Source organism: Podarcis erhardii, assembly GCF_964252035.2.
Source record: "Podarcis erhardii genome assembly, chromosome: 5".
NCBI classification, from domain to species: domain Eukaryota; kingdom Metazoa; phylum Chordata; class Lepidosauria; order Squamata; family Lacertidae; genus Podarcis; species Podarcis erhardii.
In genome coordinates, this window is record NC_138509.1 from 87,008,474 (window position 1) to 87,031,465 (window position 22,992).

At 44.4% G+C, this 22,992-nt stretch overlaps 1 protein-coding gene across 2 annotated transcripts in view; it reads left to right on the forward strand.

Annotated features, from left to right (window-relative positions):
• Positions 1–22,992, forward strand: part of FNDC3B (fibronectin type III domain containing 3B) — a 269,773-nt gene that overhangs the window by 214,346 nt on the left and 32,435 nt on the right. For both annotated transcript variants that reach the window (XM_081862162.1, XM_081862163.1), the window contains 10 exons: positions 402–576; positions 6,111–6,197; positions 9,479–9,617; positions 10,407–10,478; positions 11,249–11,367; positions 13,441–13,546; positions 15,434–15,609; positions 16,972–17,085; positions 19,780–19,929; positions 21,408–21,688. In XM_081862162.1, the coding sequence (XP_081718288.1) occupies positions 402–576; positions 6,111–6,197; positions 9,479–9,617; positions 10,407–10,478; positions 11,249–11,367; positions 13,441–13,546; positions 15,434–15,609; positions 16,972–17,085; positions 19,780–19,929; positions 21,408–21,688 (1,419 nt within the window). The remainder of the gene's footprint in view (positions 1–401; positions 577–6,110; positions 6,198–9,478; positions 9,618–10,406; positions 10,479–11,248; positions 11,368–13,440; positions 13,547–15,433; positions 15,610–16,971; positions 17,086–19,779; positions 19,930–21,407; positions 21,689–22,992) is intronic.

The following is a 22,992-nucleotide window of genomic DNA, read 5'->3' on the forward strand; positions in this document are numbered from 1 at the left end:
ACAGATTCAGATGAGGCACTGCGTCATCTCAGCCAGCCTTGTTATCTAAGGCAGGCATAGGCAAACTCGGCCCTCCAGATGTTTTGGGACTATAATTCCCATCATCCCTGACCACTGGTCCTGCTAGCTAGGGATCATGGGAGTTGTAGGCCAAAAACATCTGGAGGGCCGAGTTTTCCTATGCCTGATCTAAGGGGAAGTCTCCACCCCAAACGGCAACTAGCAAATCCGGTGTCTGCCCAGCACCTGCTCACTAAGATTCAATTTAGAATTTAGAATTCAAAACAGTGTGCGACTACTAAGCAGGAAAGGGGTTTCGGGGATTTTTTTGGGGGGGGTGTCTCGTTGCACTTTGCAGTATGCTTGAAGGGCCACGCTCTCCCTCTTCTTTTGCTCCTTAGTGGCTTCAGCCAAGAAGTTGTATGCTACACGTCAGGGAATATTCCTCAAACCCCTTCTGCACCAAGGCTTGTCCGTGCTGGAGTCACCTGGGTCACCCTGCAGTGGAACAAAGCAGAAGGCTGCACACCAGAGGAAGTCACCACCTACACCCTGGAGATTCAGGAGGAGGAGAATGTAAGTTCTGAGTTAATGCAGCCAAATCCAGGAAGGTCTGACATGAACCTGAATACAGAGGAAAGCCTGCACTGGGTTGAAAATCCAGGGCACCCCCTCCTCTTGGTGTTTTTTGCACAGGTGTATTCTGCAACATGTTCTTAACACAGTAATGGTGTACTAGTTATCCTGCAAGGCTGCCCCAGTGCTGCCACGTTGTTGCATCACGGAGGGGCTACGTGCAACCAAAGCGGGACGGAAATGGAATTGGAACATTGGTGGAACAAAATGTTACGGGGTGTGACTGCCCCAATACTTTTGCAGGCACGAACCGTAACGAAAGGGGTATTGCATATCACTGCCCTGATAGCATCACGAGCACAAATCGTCATGGATGAGCAGTAAAAACGAGGTGTCCTTTTATCCTGTGGAGGAAGATTCCCAAACTGTGTGGTCCAGGGGTCAGCAACCTTTTTCAGCCGTGGGCTGGTCCCCTGTCCCTCAGACCATGTGGTGGGCTGGACTTTCTGAAGAAAAAAAAATGAATGAACTCCTATGCCCCACAAATAACCCAGAGATGCATTTTAAATAAAAGCACACATTCTACTCATGTAAAAACAGCAGGCAGGCCTCACAAATAACCCAGAGATGAACACATTCTACTCATGTAAAAACACGCAGATTCCCAGACCATCCGCGGGCCAGATTGAGAACGCGACTGGGCTGCATCCGGCCCCCGGGCCTTAGGTTGCCTACCCCTGGTGTGGTTCATGGACCACCAGTGGTCCATGAGCATCATTCAGGTGGTCCATGTCATGATTGCGTTAAATATCCGTACTCATTTTAATTGTATATTGATTGCTTCTACCATTATGCATATTTTATTTTATTGTATATTATAGTTTGATTTCTGTGGAATGCAAAGGGTAATGCAACATAAATAGGAATGCAATTAAAGAGTACACAGCATCTCCCAAAGTGCGTTAGAGTTGCCGCAACAGGCAGGAAAATCATTTACGTGATCCACCAAGACCATCAGGAAATTCCAAGAGGTTGGTGATGAAAAAAGTTTGGGAACTGTCAGGATACATCAACGCAATAACTCAGGGTCAGTTGACATCCCACGGAAGTTGACCAACTCCTGACGGGAACCACGGCTCTGGGGGGAGAGCAAAGGTTAATTCTTTCAGGTTGGCAGCACAAAACTGCCACCCATGTTGTCTCTTCATGGTAGAAAAGTTGGGAAAGGCAGAAGTGAAATAGTTATGTGTCACAGAGTCTTGGCTGGGATTTATTTGCTCCAAGTAGACTTTGGAGCTCACGAAGCCACAGAGCGAAATTCTTATACTTTCATCTGTTATATGTCATTTGATAAATTAAATAGTGAGCTCATTCTGTCGCTGTGGATCCTTTATGCAGCCAAAATGCCACACACAGACAGAGAGAGAGAGAGAGACAGGGAGAAATATATATTAGCAGGCTTGGGGGAACCCCACCGTTTGCAGGAAGGAAAAAATAAACGTTGGGGGAGGGAGAGTCTAGAGGGCAGTGGGAGAAAATGAGGGAATGATTGGGAAATGAATACACACTGATTGTTGGGATGATGTGGCAGGGCAGAAAACCACAGCTGGTGTGGTTGGAATGACACATCCTGTAAGGGTGTGTGGATGGCTGCTACAGCATGCCATGCTGCAAAGTTTTGTTGTAGTCCCCACTGGACTGTTTTAATATCTACAGAGGCAGAAATTCATGCAGCTACACCAATCCGAATAAATTGGGGGCTTCTGCGTATTGAATTGTCTTCCTGGTTGCTACTTATAGAGCCTTAGCTGAAAAGTCACAGTGCCCTGGAATGTCTTAAGGGCCTTTTATAGCATTTGTATAGGTCTTGCGATAGAGTTTTCTGAGTCCATTTTGTACAGAGGGTTATATTAATAAGATCTCCTATGACCCACGTCACAAAAGTTATATCTGAATCCGAGCCTGAACCTTCGTCATCAGATGTGCTGGGCTTAAAGTGCTCTACACTTGAGCGTTCCTATGAAACCTTCGCAACACAAAACGTTTCGCTATGTGGTGCCATAGAAACAACATTGAAGGGACCCAGAAATAACGGTGTCCTTGGCTGCAAGGGACAATCTATGCATCCTTTGTGAAACCAGACCAGACCAGGGAGTGCTGGAGGTGGAGAGCTTTTTCTGAGTACTTTCTGTGTGTCCTTAGTTTCTACTGCACTTTGCTTAAATTCCCCACCCACCCCTATTTGTGGGCGGCTCTTCTCTTTGCCCCTGTTGCCGGCTGTGCCATATCAACAGCTGTGAACTTGGTACGAGTGCAGTTCTGCACCCAAAATGGCTCCCTGTGCAAAGCAAAAGAGCAAAGGGGTCCAATTAGAGGCAATCCTTTTATTGCTGCTTGCCACTGTATGTCAAGCACACACCGGGTTTTTTTGGGGGGGGGTTAATTCTTAATTGGCTGAAAGGACGAAACTTAGGTTGCGTTGTTTCTCTCCTGCCCAATCTCAGTGCAACATGGTGGTTCCTTTGTAGCCCCCATGAGTCATCCTCCAATGGTGGTGAAATAGCATCAGGGTCTTCTCAGTAGTGGTGCCCACGCTGTAGAATACCCTCCCATTGGATGTCAAGGAGTTAAGTAACCATACAACTTTTAGAAGACATCTGAAAGCAGCCCTGGATAGAGAAGTTTGTTTAATGTTTTATTATGTTTTTAATATGTTGGAAGCTACATATGTTGGGCAACCCAGTCAGACGGGTGGATTATTATTATTATTATTATTATTATTATTATTATTATTATTATTATTATTATTATTATTACCATATTTTTCCATCTATTAGATGCCCCCATGTATAAGATGCCCCCTATTTTGGGGGATTCAGATTTAAGAAAATGGGGGGAAGACACTATCCGTGTATAAGACGCCCCCTAATTTTTGACATTATTTTTTAGGGGGGAAACCTAGTCTTATACATGAAAAATATGGTATTATTATTATTACAGTGGGCGCTTGGGTTGCGAACGTCCGCAGCCCGCAGCGGCGCATCTGCACACGCACGGGTTGCAATTAGGCGCTTATGCACAAAGCGCGATTTAGCGCTCCTGTGCATGCGTGACCGCCGAAACCTGGAAGTAACCCATTACAGTACTTACGGGTTTTGGCGGTCCATAACTCAAAAAAACACAACCTGAAACATCTGTAACCCGGGGTGTGACTGTATTATTATTATTATTATTACAGGATAAATGTGCTTCAAGTTAAGTATTTTTGGGTTGCGCTCCACGGCGACCCAGAAGTAACGGAGCGCGTTATGTCTGGGTTTTGCCGCGCGCACATGCGCAGATGCTCAAAATGACGTCATGCGCAGAAGCAGTGAAATGCGACGTGCGGACGCGGTTTGTGTTCGCTTCAGGGTGCCAGCGGGGCTCTGGAACAGATCCCGTTCGCATCCTGGGGTACCACTGTATTATCAAGCAAGCCGTTGGCCCATATATCAGCTCTGTTTTGTTTATGTCAATGGCCCATTGTCCAGCTTTTGATATTGCGCTGGGATGGTGGTGCCTTAAATCATCACCGTGCTCATGTTTGCAAGTATTAATGGCTCATATCAGCCAGCCTTGCCCAGTGTTTTAGAATACAAACCCCACCAACCTTGTGGGCTGGGGCTGATAGGAGTTGTAGTCCAAGACATCTGGAAAGCACCAGGTTCAGGAAGGCTGGCTCATACAGCCGATCCACAAATATGAGTATTTTACAACTATTCCAGGTTATCACACATACAGTGTTCTGGCTTGTTTGATAAAGTTGGCAGTGCACCCTCAGTTTATGAGCAAAGCGTTGGCGAGCAGGCAGAATGCTGCTGAATGCAGACCACCTCTCAAAATGCAGGGCACTTGGTGTCACATTTGCAAGTCTTCTTTCTTGACAGAAGGCGGCGGTTGCCTTAGATTATCAGTCTAAGGATTATCTTTAAAGCTCATATATGAGGCTTTAGATCATGGGAAGGCAAACTAAGGCCTGGGGGCCAGATCCGGCCCTATTGCCTTCTAAATCGGGCCCGCGGACGCCCCAGGAATCAGCGTGTTTTTACATGAGTAGAATGTGTCCTTTTATTTAAAATGCATCTCTGGTTATTTGTGGGGGCTGCCTGGTATTTTTACATGAGTAGAATGTGTGCTTTTAAAAATGCATCTCTGGGTTATTTGTGGGGCATAGGAATTCGTTTATTATTATTTTTTCAAAATATAGTCCGGTTCCCCCACAAGGTCTGAGGGACAGTGGACCCGGCCCCCTGCTGAAAAAGTTTGCTGACTCCTGCTTTGGATTCATGCTCATGAAAAGAGCCTCTCCTTGTGAGAATATGACCACATGGCTATAAGGGGCAACACTGGGTTTGCGCTCCGTCTGCTTGGATGTTTGGGTTGAGTGCTGCAGTTCTTTCAGGAGGCAAACAGGCTACGGTAGCCCAGGAAGGTTTGATAAGAGGGCAGTGTCTGGTGCAGTCCTGAGAGGTAGCGCCAAGTTCTCAGCATGTTCCCTCCCTCTCCCTCACCCCCTTCTTTTTAAGCCCACAACAAATGCGCCAGAGACATTCTGCAACCAGCTAAAAAATAATAATTCAGAACTACAGAATCCTGGGAGGAACCTGGAAGGAGAGGGTTTTGCCTGCAAGGAAGGCTCACAGCTGTCCATGGAGGCGCAGGTCAATTCTGTGTCCAGGGCAGCTGTTTATCATCTCCACCTGGTACGCAGGCTGAGACCCTACCTGCTTGCGGACTGCCTCGCCAGAGTGGTGCATGCCCTGGTTATCTCTCGCTTGGACTACTGCAATGCGCTGTATGTGAGGCTACCTTTGAAGGTGACCCGGGAACTGCAACTAATCCAGAATGCGGACTGGGAACGGCCGCTGAGACCGCAGAACACCAGTCTTGAAAGACCTACATAGGCTCCCAGTACATTTCCGAGCACAATTCAGAGTGTTGGTGCTGACCTTTAAATCCCTAAACGGCCTCAGTCCTGTATACCAGAAGGAGCGTCTCTCCACCCCCATCGTTCTGCCCGGACTTTGAGGTCCAGCTCTGAGGGCCTTCTGGTGGTTCCCTCCCTGCGAGAAGCCAAGTTACAGGGAACCAGCCACAGGGCCTTCTCAAGTAGTGGCACCTGCCCTGTGGAACGCCCTCCCACCAGATGTCAAAGAGAACAACAAATACCAGACTTTTAGATGACATCTGAAGGCAGCCCTGTTTAGGGAAGCTTTTAATGTTTAATAGACTATTGTATTTTTATATTTTGTTGGAAGCCACCCAGAGTAGCTGGGGAAACCCAGCCAGATGGGCGGGTTATAAATAATATATTATATTATTATTATTATTATTATTATTATTATTATTATTATTAGGCACATTCTGCGATAGAGAAGAGCATCTCTCTTCATGGGGCAACAGTGCCTTGTCGCTTAGCGACATAATAAGGTCAACACTGTTCCTTAATTGCCTCTGTAGTTCCTGTTTAACTTATGTCCTCCTTTACGCCTTAGGATAGTGTGTTTCACCCAAAGTACACTGGAGAAGACCGAACATGTACTGTGAAAAATCTTAAAAGAAGCACACAATATAAATTCAGGGTAGGTGCGCGCGCGCTCTCTCTCTCTCTCTCTCCTTTTTAAATTCCCCCCCTTGACCCCAGTTTTCTATTGCAGGACTTAACTCTTCATATTGTGATGTTATATTGTGATGTTATATTTATTGTATGTTATATTTATTAGATGTTTGGAGAAATGGGATTATTGGGTTAAAAGATGGGGCATTCTGGGGGAGTTAGCCTGCCCCCTGCTGTCTGCTCCAGCTACAGGCGATGGCCTCCCCACTCTGTTAGATCCTGTTGTTCCAGGATTAAGATCGCAGCCCATTTTGTTTTCACTAGAAATGTATCTTCGATTTCTTTTGCTCACACTCTGAAATCTTTTTATTCTCTCTTGTTACTGAAACAGCAATGAAAACATTTTGGAAGAGGGGGTGGAAGCAAAAGTCTGGAATTGCTGTCTGGGGGGGTGGGTTCTGAAAAGCCTGGATCTGTTTTTTGCATTTTTGTGGGGGGGGGTCTCAGTGATTTGGGGGTCTTCCTAAAAAAAGTCTTGGGTTTTTACTTTTTGAAATATGGCAACCCTACCGCACTACCAAGACTTCAATGCATGGAGCAGGTGGAAAACGGCTAGCAATTTAATAAACAAAAATCAGTTTTAAAATGGTTATAAGAAAAGGACATATTGAATATTACCTTTTTTGCTCTGCTATCCTAACATGTCCGAACCAAAATAGCATTTAAACAAAACCTTATATGTCTTCCACTCAAGTTATCATTGACATTGAGTTCCTACCAATTAATTAAAAATTTGGGTGATTTATTTAAAAACTTCCATTCCTATTTAATTAACATTGCTTGCTGCTCCTCATCGTACTTGGAGTTTGCACCCACGAAAAAAAATGGATTTAATTTTAGTTGTGATTTTAGTATCTGGCCACTAGGTGGTGCCCTAACTTTGTTTTTTGAGAGTTTCTACTTTATGTACACAATTCTTAGGTTGATTTGAAATATATTTGTGTGTACAGAAATAGTTACTTAGCAATATGAAAGCAGCTCCATTGTTGAAATTCAGTGTCAGCTCTTACACGGTGTCTCAAAGAGGTAGCAATTAAAATGCCGGGAAATATTCAGAATGGAAAACGTATCTCCTATTGATAATTATTTTAGGTGTCTGTTTTCAGCTGGGAGACAGACAATTTTTGCAGGAATTGAAAGCAGCTTTTAAAATGGGAGACTGCTTCACTTTCACCTCTGGCAAACAAAATTGGCAGGTTTCTATTTTGTTTCAGAAACCTTTGAAACCAGCGCTGAGGAAGGAATTTGTTTACAACTGCTCAGTTTTGTGATAGAAAATTTACAAATGGGAAATAGATGAAAAAGTAGATGAAGTGTCTGAGGGGCTGCTGTACATTCCCTCTCACACACATTTTCCATTTTTATCCCCCGAAAATCAGCCAGGCAGCCCTGTATCAGGTAGTTGTTATACACATGCTTCAGGTTAAGAACAGAAATTGCACGGCGGCAGCGGGAGGCCCCATTAGCTAAAGTGGTGCCTCTGGTTAAGAACCGTTTCGGATTAAGAACGGATCTCCAGAACGAATTAAGTTCTTTTTTAAAATGTTTTTATTAGCAATTTCAACATAACAAAATATCAAAACATATCCCATTCATTATTTTTTCCCCTTTCTCCCCCCATCAAACCGCCCCCAAAGACCTCCCTCAGCTCCTCTCTCTGATTTCTCAGCACGTGTTATTCTCTGCATGTTATAAAATTATACATATCCTTACATTATCTATCTACCATGTTATCAACCAATAAATTTGCGTATATTTATTCAAAACCTGCCATGGAGTCCAGTTCGTTTTGTTGTCTTTTTTAGATAATTTGTAAAAAGCTCCCATTCTTCCTTAAAGTCACAGTTGTCAGAACGAATTAAGTTCTTAACCCGAGTTACCATTCCGTGGACATTGAGCTCACTCAGTCCTTACTGTGCCATTTGTTTGTCATTTGAGGTTTTTGCCCTACTGGGGATTATACCTGCAAACCTTGGGGTCCCACCAAGCTCACTGAGACCCTTCTTTTCATCGGAAATTGGAATAAGAGAAATTAAGTGACTCGGAAATAAATATGACGAAATTCATTCAGACTTAATTCCAAGGAAGGTTCTGTTCGCTTCAGTGGGTTGTATTCAACTAACTGACATTCAGAGTAGACCCACTGAAATTAATGGGCCATAAGTGGAGTAAGAGCCATTGTTTTTAATGGTTCTACTCTGAGTAGGACTAACATTTGGTACAACCCCAGTACAAATAACTTAGGGTGGTTTGCGCCCAACATCTTTCAGATCCTGGTATGGGAGATGCTTGCTAAGACACTGTGGGGAAGCCCAGCCTGATGGGTGGGGTATAAATAATATATTATTGTTATTGTTATTGTTATTATTGTTAATTTATATTAAAATAACTTTATTTTTTCAAGAAATAGAAATTAAACAAAGAAAAACAAAGAACAATACATAACAGTGGAAACACACTTACAAACTATTTTCCAAAATGAATACTAATAAAAAAAGATAAGAAAGAATAGAAGATATAAAGAAAAAAGACAAAAGAAACGAAAAAATACTTTTCATAACCTGAATTATTACCAAATTCTTGCTTCAAATACTGCAATATATAAATCTTAGTTAAAATATTATAAAAGACTTCCACCGCATTCACCACACTGCTCTTAGTTGTCTTACTCACATTTACATCTGTTCTTCAATCATTTTGCTTCCTTAGATTCTTTCATAATCAATCAAATCTTTATGTTCTCTGTATTCTTCGCAAGGTTAGACACAGCCAAATTTTCGTATTTGAGCCCTGCTTGTATAAATAATCATTTAAACATTTCCATTGTTTCTGAATTAAATTTTTTGACTTATGCCTAATTAAATCCGTCACTTTTGCTAACTCCAGGTACTCACAAAGTTTACTTAACCATCCCCCCTTTGTTGGGATATAATTTCCTTTCCAGTGAGTGGCTACCAACATTCTCGCTGCCGTTGTTGCATACAGAAATATGTTAATTTTATTATTATTATTAGTTGGCTGGCCTCTGAGACTCTAAAATCCATCCGTAGACTAGTCGGCTAGGGTGTACTCGAGTAGACCCACTGAGATGAATGAGGTTCATTGATTTCAGTGGGTTTTGCTTTGAGCAAAACTTAGCTGAGGTGCCACCGAGATTTTATTTTCTCAGGTGATTTCTTTCGCGTCTGTTGCACAAGGCAGCTTATAATTTGGAATAGAGAGATAACCACGTCCGTTTTGTTGCAGCTCATTGCCTCCAACGTAGAAGGGAAGAGCAGTCCCAGCGACGTCTTGGTCTGTACAACAAGCCCTGACCGGCCGGGGCCTCCCACCAAACCTGCCGTGAAAGGCCCAGTCACATCTCAAGGCTTCAGCGTCAAATGGGGTAAGGTGCCTCTTGCATAATAACTAGGCTGTCGTCGTCTTACATCCTTAAATTGTGGAATCAGGAGCTGCCTGGTTAGGAGTGGAAAGAGTAAAGAATTGCACATATATGTCCTTGATTCCCATCAAGTCAGCATCAGCTGAGAATAAGCCAGTGCAACTGGGAGTTCCTACAGTTGCTCAGCTGTTGTTGTTGTTGTTGTTGTTGTTGTTTAGTCGTTTAGTTGTGTCCAACTCTTCGTGACCCCATGGACCAGAGCACGTCAGGCACTCCTGTCTTTCACTGCCTCCCGCAGTTTGGTCAAACTCATGTTTGTATCTTCGAGAACACTGTCCAACCATCTCGTCCTCTGTCGTCCCCTTCTCCTTGTGCCCTCCATCTTTCCCAACATCAGGTTCTTTTCCAGAGAGTCTTCTCTTCTCATGAGTTGGCCAGAGTACTGGAGCCTCAGCTTCACGATCTGTCCTTCCAATGAGCACTCAGGGCTGATTTCCTTAAGAATAGATAGGTTTGATCTTCTTGCAGTCCATGGGACTCTCAAGAGTCTCCTCCAGGACCATAATTCAAAAGCATCAATTCTTCTCAGCTGTAGCAACCCATAACTTGCTGGGTTCATTCCAGTCTCTTTGGCTGCTGGGTGGTATTTAAGATGGGATCTGGTGGGTGATCTTTGCACTGTACAGAGGGGATCCAACATGTCAAAAAGAATAGATTCTGAATCTACTAGTCACCTGTGCCTGCCCTCTTTCTGTAGCTTCTGTAACAAGATTTTTTTTTCTTCTTTAATAGACCCTCCTCAGGATAATGGTGGTTCAGAAATCCTAAATTACCTGTTAGAAATTTCAGAAGGAAGCTCTGAAGGTAAGTTGAACTATTTCAAAAAAACATCATTGAATGTCAACAGAATGAGAACAGTGTTATAATAATTATCCGAAGGAGGTTGTATATCAAATATTTTTAGATTGCATCAAACTATTTCATTTGGATTATCGCCCAAACAGGATTATTTTTATTGTGGATTTATTTTCTATTGCCTAAGGAGCAGGAAGTATGAGATTTGTTCTTGCTGTTGATATCATTTTTATTTATTATATTTTTATATTTAATTCGTTTCTGAAGTGAACAGCAAATGACACCCCCCCCTCCCCGATTTAACTTAGTGGTCACTCACTGTATTTTGCTAATTGGATACCTGGCAAATTAACTTTAAAAAACCAAACAAACCATAGTTAAGACGTTTTAAATTGTGTGTATTATTTTTTCATATAATGCCAAGTTGTTTTTTAGAAGAGAATAACCCTGTATTTAAACCTTCGGGTTTTTGTTCTGCCTGTCACAAAACTTTGAATGGAGGCTTTTGTACAAGGCAGATACAAAGCCAGCAAAGCAAAATGACCACCTGTACCTTTTTAATGGAGAACCACTTTAAGGAAGCCTTTTCAGCAGGTAAATGAGCCTTGTTCGGTTTTTGTTGTTGTTGTTGTTGTTTAAATCTATAGGCCACTTCTCCCCATAAAGCAACCGTTTCTATTAATTACTGGAAGGCCTGCGGCTTAATGAAATCTAAATAGTACCTTAGCCCTATAGTAATTGTTTATCAGTTACCTGAGCGAGCCCAATTAACCTTTCAGCAAATCAATGGGAAGTGGCTTACAGAGGATCGGCTACAGAATGTCCGTGTACTTACTTGAAACCAGGGACTTTGTATAAGCTCCGGGCATGCTGTATTAGCACTGGTGGACACAGTCAGGTAAGTATGGCTCAACAGTGAAAAGTCCCTCTCCTCCCAGCGCTGCTGCCATTCACCTAAAAGCTTTCCTTGAGTTCTTAATTATGGGGAAGTGTGGGGGGGGGGAATTCTCTTTTATTTTGCCCCACCTCACCCACCCGCTACATGCACTGGTTGAGATATCAGGCTAGTGCTTTGTATATTTTTATTCAAGGTTCGGAAGGTGCCTCGCAAGTTAGGAGAGCGCAGATCAGTCTTTATTGATATGTGCGCACAAAATACGTGTGTGTGTGTGGTTGCATCTTCTTAATGTGCCATTGTGAGTTCAAGACCTAAGGCTATCAAGGGATTCCCCACACAGCTTGCAGCTGTGTACATTCTCCATTTCATTTGCAATTCATGTGACGTTACTGTCAAAGAACACCAGTCTCTATGCTTTTGCCCTGTAGATTCAGGTTTACCCGATAGGGAAATCATCTTTTTAGCTGGGGAAGCTAATAAACTCCACTTAGGGTCACAGACTATTGGTTTCAGTGTCCTGAGGTGAGTGGATCGGTCCTCTTTTCCATGCCACTCAATCCCTTCGTTTTTATTTTTCCTGACTGTGCTCATGTAACTATTTTTGAGTGCATCATCCAGCAGTTCTCAAACTCTTTTCTATGGGACACACTTTCAGAATAAAAATTTGCTCGCGCCATGCGGATTTTTTATTGATAAAGAAATGCATTGGAAAACAAAAAGAAATAACTCCTCGCAGGGCTTGATTTTTAACGTAGAACACAACTTCTTTATAATATGGCAATGCGACATCCAGAAAGTATAAAACTATTGTTTTTAAATTATACTGCACCAAAATGTTTAAAGGTTTCTTTAATTGTCCTTGAATCTTGCCATCCTTTCCTGCTACACCAATGTATATAGTTATACTTTGCCTTTTGATCTGTCAGATTTGCACAAAACCCGAAAACTGCAAAAGTGTGTATCGTCGTACCTTGGTTCTCAAACAGAATGCGTTCCAGGAGTCCATTCGACTCCTAGAACCGTTCAAAAACCAAGCACGGCTTCCAATTGGATGCATGAGTGTACTGCAGCCAATCAGAAGCCATGCAGGACGTTCGACTTCTGAAAATTATTTGAAAACCAGAACACACACTTCCAGGTTTCGATCGTTCGGGAGCTGATTTGTTCAGGAGCCACGGCGTTTGAGACCCAGAGTACGACTGCACTGAGAATCTGCAATTGCCCGACTACTTTTGTGCGCATCCTGGGTGGGGAAAGTGGTTTTCCTAAAGAAAAAAGGGCAGGTATCCACAGGCAATCAAATTAGCAAAGTCAGTTAAAGCCCCGTTCGTGGATTCGCTCCATGCGAGGAACCATTGTACAGAGTGGTAGAATTGAGCTGTTCTCGCTTGCCCCCGTCCCTTCCAGATTCACTCACCTGCCCACCTGTTGAGGAGGAACACCTGGAAAGAGCAGCTTTCTCTGAATGCGGTGCTCCACATCACTGGGAAAGCCTGTGCACATTTTTTAAAAATTACAGTGGTACCTTGGTTCTCGAACTTAATCCGTTCCAGAAGGCCATTTGACTCCCGAAACCATTTGAAAACCAAGGCACAGCTTCTGTTTAGCTGCAGGAGTTTCCTGCTTAAGCAGAAGCCGTGCCGGATGTTCGGCTTCCAAAAAACGTTTGAAAACTGGAACACTTCCAGATTTTTGATGTTCAGGAGCTGATTTGTTTGACAACTAACCCGTTCGAGGACCAAGGTACCACTGTATTTATTTATTTGGATTTATAATTCTGCCTTTCTTCTGTTGTGGAACCCAAGGCAGCTTTGCTTGTGCTGCCCCAGGTGCTCACTCATCCAGGCACTGATGAGATTCAGACCTGCTTAGCTTCAGCAAGGGGATGGCCCTCATGGGCTTTGGGGCTCTGTGCCACATGTAGAAGGCTCCCCCACCCACCCCATGGACATGTCCTATGCACACAAGCACCATAGACGCATGGCAGGCTGGTATCCACCCCCTCTCCCTCCACCGTGTGAAGTGACTGCCCAGATGGGGCTTCAATCTAACTTCCGTTGCTTCTTTTTCCAGTGTTCCGAAAGTTTACTTGTCCGTACACTAAGCGTCGCTCCGGGCCAGTGTCAGCCACCCAGAGTACTTGGCAAACCAAAGCATAAGGAAGTGCAGCTGCAATGGGGTAAGCTGGAAAGAGGAGCTTGCTTTCGTAATTGGTTTTCTCCTGTGCCAACAGTACAGTTTCATTTCGTTTTCGTTTGTTAAAAAGGTACCTGCAGCTACAGTAAATAAAAGTCCATCTGGCTCAGTATTGTCGACTCTACCGGCAGCACATCTTTGGGATTTTATACTGCAGCTTTTTCCCAGGTGGCAAGCCGGGGGTGCGGGGGGAATATAATAATATATAAAGGTAAAGGGACCCCTGGTTGTTAAATCCAGTCATGGCCGACTCTGGGGTTGTGGTGCTCATCTCGCTTTACTGGCCGAAGGAGCCGGCGTACAGCTTCCGAGTCATGTGGCCAGCATGATTAAGCCGCTTCTGGCGAACCAGATCAGCACACAGAAACGCTGTTTAACTTCCCGCCGGAGTGGTACCTATTTATCTACTTGCACTTTGATGTGCTTTCGAACTGCTAGGTTGGCAGGAGCAGGGACCGAGCAACGGGAGCTCTTCCCGTTGCGGGGATTCGAACTGCCAACCTTCTGATCGGCGAGCTGTAGGCTCTGTGGTTTAGACTACAGCGCCACCTGCATCTCTCTTAATAATCTATAGGATTACTATATTGTAAATAATTAGTGTTAGCTGTCTAAAGGGTTTCCACAGGAAATTGAGATTTTAGTAAATAAAAGTGTGCAATTTGTGCACTTAATTTGTGTGCTTTAATATACAGTGGTACCTCTGGATATGCACGCCTCTGGTTGCGTATCCTTCAGGATGCGAATGCGGCAAACCTGGAAGTATTTTTCTGGGTTTCGCAGCACGCACATGCTTAGAAGCGCTCTACCGCACTATGCGCAGAAGCTGTCCCTCTGGTGGCGGAAACCTCGGAGTTCTGGAACGGATGCTGTCTGTAACTAGAGGTACCGCTGTACTGCAGCAACAAATACATTTCAGCTGCAACTGAAGAAAGATGGGTTTTATACAGCACATTTTGTAGCTGACCCTTGTTTTCAAAGCATTTCGCACCCCCCCCCCCCGCCCGTTCTGCTGGCCATTAGTTTTAACCAGAAGCTAAATGGGAAAAAGCTCCACTTGCCAACAAGGAAGGAATTGACCTTGGCGTACGCTTGTGTGTGCTGTTCAGTTGGCTTGAATGCAGTTTGAGATAAAACTACAAGCCGCTTTGTTACCCAAAAATAGCTGCTGTGCAGGTGTTGCAAGAGATTAAGAAAGAGGAGAAAAAAGTTCCGTTTTCTTGAAATGGAACCTTCACTGCTGACCTATTCTCACATTACTCATGGGCTGGCCATATCTGGAATGGTGGTGGAGGGAAGGCTCTTCCTTTCGCCCCATTGTTACTGCCGGGTCATCTTTCTGCAACAGCTCTGTGGTAGCAAAGAAATCCAATCGGGGCACTTGGGTACGGGGTGGGGGGGGCAGAACCTGACAGTGGGGCAAGGCTAAGAGGGTAGCCCTACTCTTTATCTCCCGCTTGGACTACTGCAATGCACTCTACGTGGGGCTACCTTTGAAGGTGACCCGGAAACTACAACTAATCCAGAATGCGGACTGGGAGCGGCCGCTGAGACCACAGAACACCGGTCTTGAAAGACCTACATTGGCTCCCAGTACGTTTCCGAGCACAATTCAAAGTGTTGGTGCTGACCTTTACAGCCCTAAACAGCCTCGGTCCAGTATACCTGAAGGAGCCCCCCCCTCCACCCCCCTTCTTTACCCTGAGGCTTTTGACACTATTATTTTAGAACCCACCTGGTTGTAAGTTGTTTTAAACCGTTTTCCTTGTTGTGTTTTACTGTTGTGACCCGCCCTGGGACCTTAGGGTGAAGGACGGGCGATGAATAAGTGTTAAGAATATAGTAATTATTATAATGCTTTTTTATTATTCAGACGCTCCTCCTGTGTCAGACAGCAGTTGTCACATCTCGGCATACAGTGTAGAAATGACTGGCCCCGAAGAGGCGACATCGGAGGTGTATCACGGCCTGGGTCTCGAGTGCACGGTCGGCGATCTCCTGCCTGGGACAACCTATCACTTCAGAGTCAGGGCCCTGAATGACGGAGGGGTAAGCCTAAGCTTTAGAGTGGGTCCTTGGGGAAACCAATGGGCTGAAATTGCAGCTCTGATCAGGACCTTGTGACAATATTCCTATTTAATAATAATAATAATAATAATAATAATAATAATAATAATAATAATTTATTTATACCCCACCCATCTGTGTGGGTCCCCCCAGCCACTCTGGGCGGCTTCCAACAGAACACTAAAATACAATAACCTATTAAACATTAAAAGCTTCCCTAAACAGGGCTGTCTTCAGATGTCTTCTAAAAGTTTGGTAGTTATTTTTCACTTTGACATCTGGGGGGAGGGCGTTCCACAGGGCGGGTGCCACTACCGAGAAGGCCCTCTGCCTGGTTCCCTGTATCTTGGCTTCTCGTAGCGAGGGAACTGCCAGAAGGCCCTCGGAGCTGGACCTCAGTTTCCGGGCAGAACAATGGAGGTGGAGACGCTCCTTCAGGTATACACTGCATGGCCTGTCTTCAAGGAGCTGAATGTGTCCCCTCCCTTTTCATTCTTACAACAATATTTCTATTTATTTATTACATTGCATGGCCTAGCTTCAAGTAGCTTAATGTGCCCCTCCCTTTTTTATCCTTACAACAACTCTGTGTGTGGTAGGTCAGGCTGAGAGGTACTGACCAGTCCAAAGTCTCTGACCTAGACCCTGCAATAATCATCTGAGGCCCTTCTTTGTGTGCCTCTTCCACCAGAGGTCTGGAGAGGGGGAGAGCAACATGAGAATGGGCCTATTCTGCAGTGGCTCCGTTTGTGGAAGACTCGCCCCAGGGAGATTTGCCTAACGCCTGCATTATACATCTTTAGTCACCAGGCGAAATTTTAAACAGATGGTATGGATATGACCCATGTCTCCCTGGTCCTTTTCCTCAGTGTTCGAATGTAGATGTAGGGTTGTACACCACAAAGCCATACTCAAGAGTAGGCTTATTGGCATCAATAGTCAAGGCGAGTTTCAGTGGGGCTACCCTGAGTGTGACTTGGTTGAGTACAACCCGTAATATCTTACGCAACAGGCTACAAGCTAGTTTCTTTCCTTGGCCATAGGCTAGGCTTCTGGGATTCCACACTGAATGTTCCAGAGCATTATATCTGTGGAGAAGGAGGGTTCGCTAGCAATTCTGAGGCACTCTCTATGAAGGATGGGGGACTTAACTTTGGCCAGGAGGGGAAGAAATCCTCTTATTGGGCCAAGAGGTTGTTTGCTGCACAGATATGGCGCTTTTGAAGTGCGGGGAGGAAAATGAAGAGAAATGTCCATCAAAATCCTTCATTTAAACATACTAACAAATAATATGTGCGGTTTATATTGTGTAATAATATATATGTTTTATTTTCCTTCCTTTAGTATGGGACGTATTCCGAAGCCACAATAATCACAACCGCTGCTGGGCCCCCCGGGCAGTGCAGACCACCTTCCCTTGCCTTCATTTCTGATACAAGTGTACTTGTTAGCTGGGAGGTAAGAGGAGCACTTTTTAAGTGCCGTAATTTTCAGTTCGCAGCCCCCACTTAGGGCTTATCCACACTTAACCTTTCCAGCCACAGGCCCGCACTCTTTGGGTGTTGTTGTTGCTGCTGTTTTTGACCCTGAGCTTTCCCCATGTAAAGCCACTCTTTAGCGCTCAATCGGAGCAAACGTGAATTCTGCAGATTGCTGTTTGCTCCAATTGAGCTTTAAAGAGCTGGTTTTCGTGGGGGAAAGCTCCAGAGCAAAAAACAAACAAACACAGAGCCACTCAGACAAAGCTCTTTAAAGCATGGACTGTGCCTGGAAAGAGCAGAGGAAACATAAGTGTGCATAAGCCCTTAAATAAACAAGAGTCCCGGTCTGCTTCTGCAGCGAAACAAGTTGGTAGAATCCTGATACGACAGAATCAATCACACCACGGTGGGTGAATGATGTTTTGAATGCTCCCTTGCCATTGAAAATAAAATCTGCAAATGGAAAACTTAACACAGAACGTAGAGAACCAGGCTAGAAATTTTCTCCCTCCTTTGCTGGTTCCTTAATTGCAGCAGTGAGTATTCACTTTAATGTAACAGATGCTATCAAAAATAGCACCCCCACCTGCAGCTCCAGGGTCTCAGACAGCCCTTCACCTGCTGCCTGATTCTTTTGACTAGAAATTCCATGCAAAGTTTATGTTTTTACCATTGAGCTGTGGCCCCATCCCAGATAGGGGGTGGTCTCCTATTGTCCTGGCTTTTTTAAAGGATTCTGCCACCTTTGCAGCTGCCGTTCAAATTTTGGTGCTTTTTAAATTGGGCTCCATTTTCTCTAACAACTGAAGCAGCAGAATTCAATCATGTCACTTGTATCTGTATCTCTCCAACGTTTCCTCCATGGAGCTCAACCTGGTTTTCTTCCCCTTTCTCCTCACTACAACCCTGTGAGGTAGATTAGGCTGAGAAAAAGTGAGTAGGCCAAGGCCACTCAAAGAGCTTCGTGGCTAAGTGGAGATTTGAGTCCTAGTCTGTGGCTGCAAACATGCTATTAACTTTAAAGCACATTCCCTCCCTACCTCAAATAATTTTGGGCAGTGTAGTTTGGGTGGTGGGAATTGTAACTCTGTGAGAAGTGAACTACAGTTCCCAGAGCATTTTGAGGATGGGTGGAGAATCTGCTTCAAATGTGCTTTAAAAGAATAGTGTGTATACCTGACTCGAACCACTTAAGCATGCTGACTAGTGGACCATAGTTTGCGTTCCAGAGCACAGCCCGTGTACATTTTAGCACAGAAATCTTTAAAAAGTGGCATCATGGAACACACACGCCTTTATTATTTTGGGTGTGTACTGAAGAAAATGCTAAAGGAGCTATAAATGCCACAGCTTCAAAATGATAGCATTTGTTTAAAGGCAATTTAATCTGGCAGGTGCATCTAGAGTTCTGTTATCTCTGTAAATTTACCAGAAAGTCACAGGTGAATTGTCAAGGTTTACCCCCGTGTACAAAGGGCGATGAAGGTTTTTACGTTGTCGAAAACAACTCGTAAGGCTGCAAAAGGTCAACTGCTACGTTTCCGTCGGAAGTATGCAGAGTTTGAAAGTTTGAAATAAATGATTGATGATCACAATCCGTAGCCTTTCATTCCTCGAGAAAACAATAATTTAGCAGACTGAACCACTATTCCGAAAGCCTAAATGTGTGATTGTAGAATCCCTGGCTGGAGTTTTGTCTGTCTCCTTAACCCCTTTTTGTATCACGTCGTCCTCAGCGTCTCCGCCTGGCAGTGTGACCCAGATGTGTAAGACTAACCCTTTTCTCCTTGGCTGAGGTCAAAAGGTCCTGAGATTTGCCTCACCCACCTTCCTCAATAGGAGCCAACTCCTAAGGGCCGTTCTTGTTTTTGCAGAATCACTATTTAACCCTTCCTTTCCCTTAGAATTGGGACGCGGGTGGCGCTGTGGGTTAAACCACAGGGCCTAGGGCTTGCCAATCAGAAGGTTGGCAGTTCGAATCCCCGTGACAGGGTGAGCTCCCGTTGCTCGGTCCCTGCTCCTGCCAACCTAGCAGTTTGAAAGCACGTCAAAGTGCAAGTAGATAAATAGGTACCACTTTGGCGGGAAGGTAAACGGTGTTTCCGGGTGCTGCTCTGGTTCGCCAGAATCGGCTTAGTCATGCTGGCCACATGACCCGGAAGCTGTATGCCGGCTCCCTTGGCCAATAAAGCGAGATGAGTGCCGCAACCCCAGAGTCAGCCAGAGTCAGCCACGACTAGACCTAACAGTCAGGGATCCCTTTACCTTTTCCCTTAGAAACCCAAAGCAGACTGAGAACGGAGCCTGCCCCACCCCCGGAAACAATACTGGATGGCTTAACTTTCTGTTCCTAAGCATTTCATATCTTGATTAGGTCTCAACTTCCTGCTGATTTCCTCTCAGTGGAATTCAGCTCATTCCTGATTTTAGAAATCTGCACTGAAACGCAGCTGGAACAGCACTGCTGGATACCACCAGTGCTAAGAAAATAGTTTTAAATCAGGATGGACCTCCATTCTTGAGACTCTCACTCCCTCCTCAGCCACACACCCAGGCACAAGTTAAATGATCTCTGTTGTTGTTGTTGTTTTTAGAACTTGCCTTCCTCTTAACCTGTGTAAGACCATTTTAGGCTCAGATATAACCCAACAGGTTTGTGTTTGTCTTTCAGAGTCCCGAGAGCTTTGGTGCTGACATCTCAGAATACAGACTGGAGTGGGGAGAAGACGCAGAGTCCTTAGAACTCGTGTACAGTGGCACAGGCAACTCCTTTGAAATCAGCCAGTTATCAGCCGCAGCACACTATTTCTGTAGACTACAGGTAAATCGAGTCACTTAACTTTAGGATAAGACGGCTAGATCGTGAAGAGGGCTTGCTTTATGTTGCTGCCGGGAGGTACCTCCTTTCTTCTTTACGCGAGTGTGAAATAATGTGGGGATTTTTGTGAACAAGTTAGGATTTAGGTAGAATCAAAATGGAATTTTAGTTCCAAATACTACAAGCTTTAATTCTACGGATAATTGCAGTCTGTGAGGACATCGAAACCGGAGCCGGCCCAGCCTTAGGCAAGGTAAGGCTGCTGCTTCAGGCGGCAGAAGCCCCCCAGGCTCACACATTTACTCAGTCCTGCTAAGCCACGGTTTGGCTTGTCCCGCAATCCAAGCCGTTGGCTCAGAAGATTGAAATGGGGAAGATAGGTTTTTTTTATATGCAACTTTGAATACTGGAGTAATCTTTATTGAAAATATAAAAGATATACAAAGCCACTTATACCCAGCATGGAAGAGTTCATTCAATTGTACACATTCATTGTTATTTTTAAAGAGTAGCATAAAGTCAACAATGTTTTACATGAGATCTCTTTTCCATTCTCTCAGATTTTTATGTTTGAAATGTTCTGTGCAAGAGCTGCTTTTTCATGAAAGCCAACATTTTACAAGCCATGAATCCATTCATTATATAGTAAAAGAAACACAACAACGCAACTGTTTTCCCCAGTAACAGTTAAAGTAAACTTCTAAAAATATATATATCATGATTTTCAACATTAAATGCAATCAAGAGGAGCTAGTAATTAATGCTGCTTTTCACTATACACAATGCTTATACAGTGGGGCCCCGCAAGACGAACGCCTCGCAAGACGGAAAACCCGCTAGACGAAAGGGTTTTCCATTTTGGAGGCGCTTCGCAAAACAAATTTCCCTATGGGCTTGCTTCGCAAGACGAAATGTCTTGCGAGTTCCTGCGGGTTTCCCCCCCTTTTTCCCCCTTTTCCTAAGCCGCTTATCAGCTGATCCGCTAAAAGCCGCTAATAGCGCTAATAGCGCTAATCCGCTAAGCTGTTAATGGGCTTGCTTCGCAAGATGAAAAAACCGCTATACGAAGAGCCTCACGGAACGGATTAATTTCGTCTTGCGAGGCACCACTGTATTGCTTGTGATAGTTGTCTAAAAACAAGAGCGTTACTATATAGCATATGCACGACTCTTCAGGTCATGGGGTCCGTATTTGTTTGCTGGTCTGCAATGAACAATAATAAGCGGACTGTTGTCAGCCCATGTTCCGCCTTTTGTTTCGTTAAGCACTCTACAGTCTTCACATTATTTCCCCCCACAGCCAACACTTCCAATATTTTACAGATGGGAATATTGTGACCTCCCAGTCATGTGAGCAAGTATGACCTCCCAGTCTTGGGTGAATTTGACTTTGTAACTCCAGTCTTCGATATCTCCATGCCCCGAGAGGCCTTGGGTGTAATGAGCACGTGATGTAATGCCATGAATGTTTCACTCCGCAGGCAATAAACCAGGCAGGAGCAGGACCGTACAGTGACCTGGTGACCTGTACAGCCCCAGCGTCAGTCCCTGATGCTGTGACCACTCTCTGCGTATCCGATGATGAGCACTTGGATTCCTCTCCAATTTCACCCTTTGTGTGCCTTGTATTGAACTGGGAAGAACCGTGCAATAATGGGTCTGAGATTATTTCTTACAACGTCGACCTCGGCGATGTTATTATCCCGGTGGGGAACGTCACAAGTTACATCGTTAGCGACCTGCTTCCAGAAACCACATTCCGGTAAGTGTGAGTTTAAAACTGCAGCCGTTTTTTTGGTCCCGTGGGCGCATTTTGAATTTTGAGAAAATGCTGTTGTTGGGTGCCAGTCACAAAATGGCTTCCAGAAGGGACATGGGATAACACAAGATGGCTGCCATGGGAGCATGGCATAACACAACATTTTTAAAAAGCACACTCATTGCTGCTTCCCCCTTGTGCTGTGTTGTGTTGTGTTGTGTTGTATTATGTCACTGCTTATTTATGCAAAACCTTTTGATCTGGACATCCCCCAGAGCAATGAACAACATATTAATGCAACACAACAAACATACACTCAAAACAACCAAGCAATCCAAACAATATAAGATAGCTAAATCATTGTCCCATCAAGTGATTGACAGGCACAACAAACACACATCCAACATACACAGAGAGCTCTCAGGACAGGGATAGACAACCTGGAGAGCATATCCCACCTGGGGGTAGCATTGACCACAAGGCCCTCTCACTTGTAGCTACCCATGCTTCAGATTGTGGGAGTGCTTCATGGAGCCCTGGGCCGATCTGTTTACTGTCATCATTCACTCCGGGTTTTGACCTTCTTTTTGGTCTTTAGATGTTTGGAAACTATGATAGCTGTTCTAGCATTGCAGTGCAAATGAGAACAGATTGAACTAATTATAACGTACATCTTAAATATGGGAAACAAAGGTTTTGCTGCACGGTGCAATGTGCTCATTTTTCAGATTTTGGGCAGTGATTATTAAGTGTGCATATTAGCTCTGTTAATGTATCTTTGTGGATAAATAAGTGGCTTAGCTGAGAATTATTATGATGATTCTTCTTTTTTCTTCCCCTGTGGACTTCTGAGAAATTATTTTAATTTAGGAATGAATGTCGGTAAAAGGTCGGACGGCGAATGTTAATTCTAAGATTGCTCAAAGCTGCCCCATCCTCGGGCCTCTTTCTAATGGCTCTTCAATCCAAATTATCTCTAATAATGGCAAGGGACAGGGAAATGCACGCTGAATTTTATTATTAGTTATTGCCTGTTAGGTGCTTCCAGGGTGCTTCATGACCATTAGTATCAGCCCCATAAAACTGGGAACAGAGGCTTAGAGGAATTATTTGCCCAATGTCATTCATAAGAACATAAGAAGACCGGGCCAATGACCCATCTAGTCCAGCATGCTGTTCTCACAGTGGCCAACCAGATTCCCACGGGAAGCCTGCAGACAGGACCAGACTTGGGGCATTGCCCATCTGTGGCTACTGCTACACAACACCCACTCAAGAGAATGGCAGCTGTATGCCGAAAAGAAGGG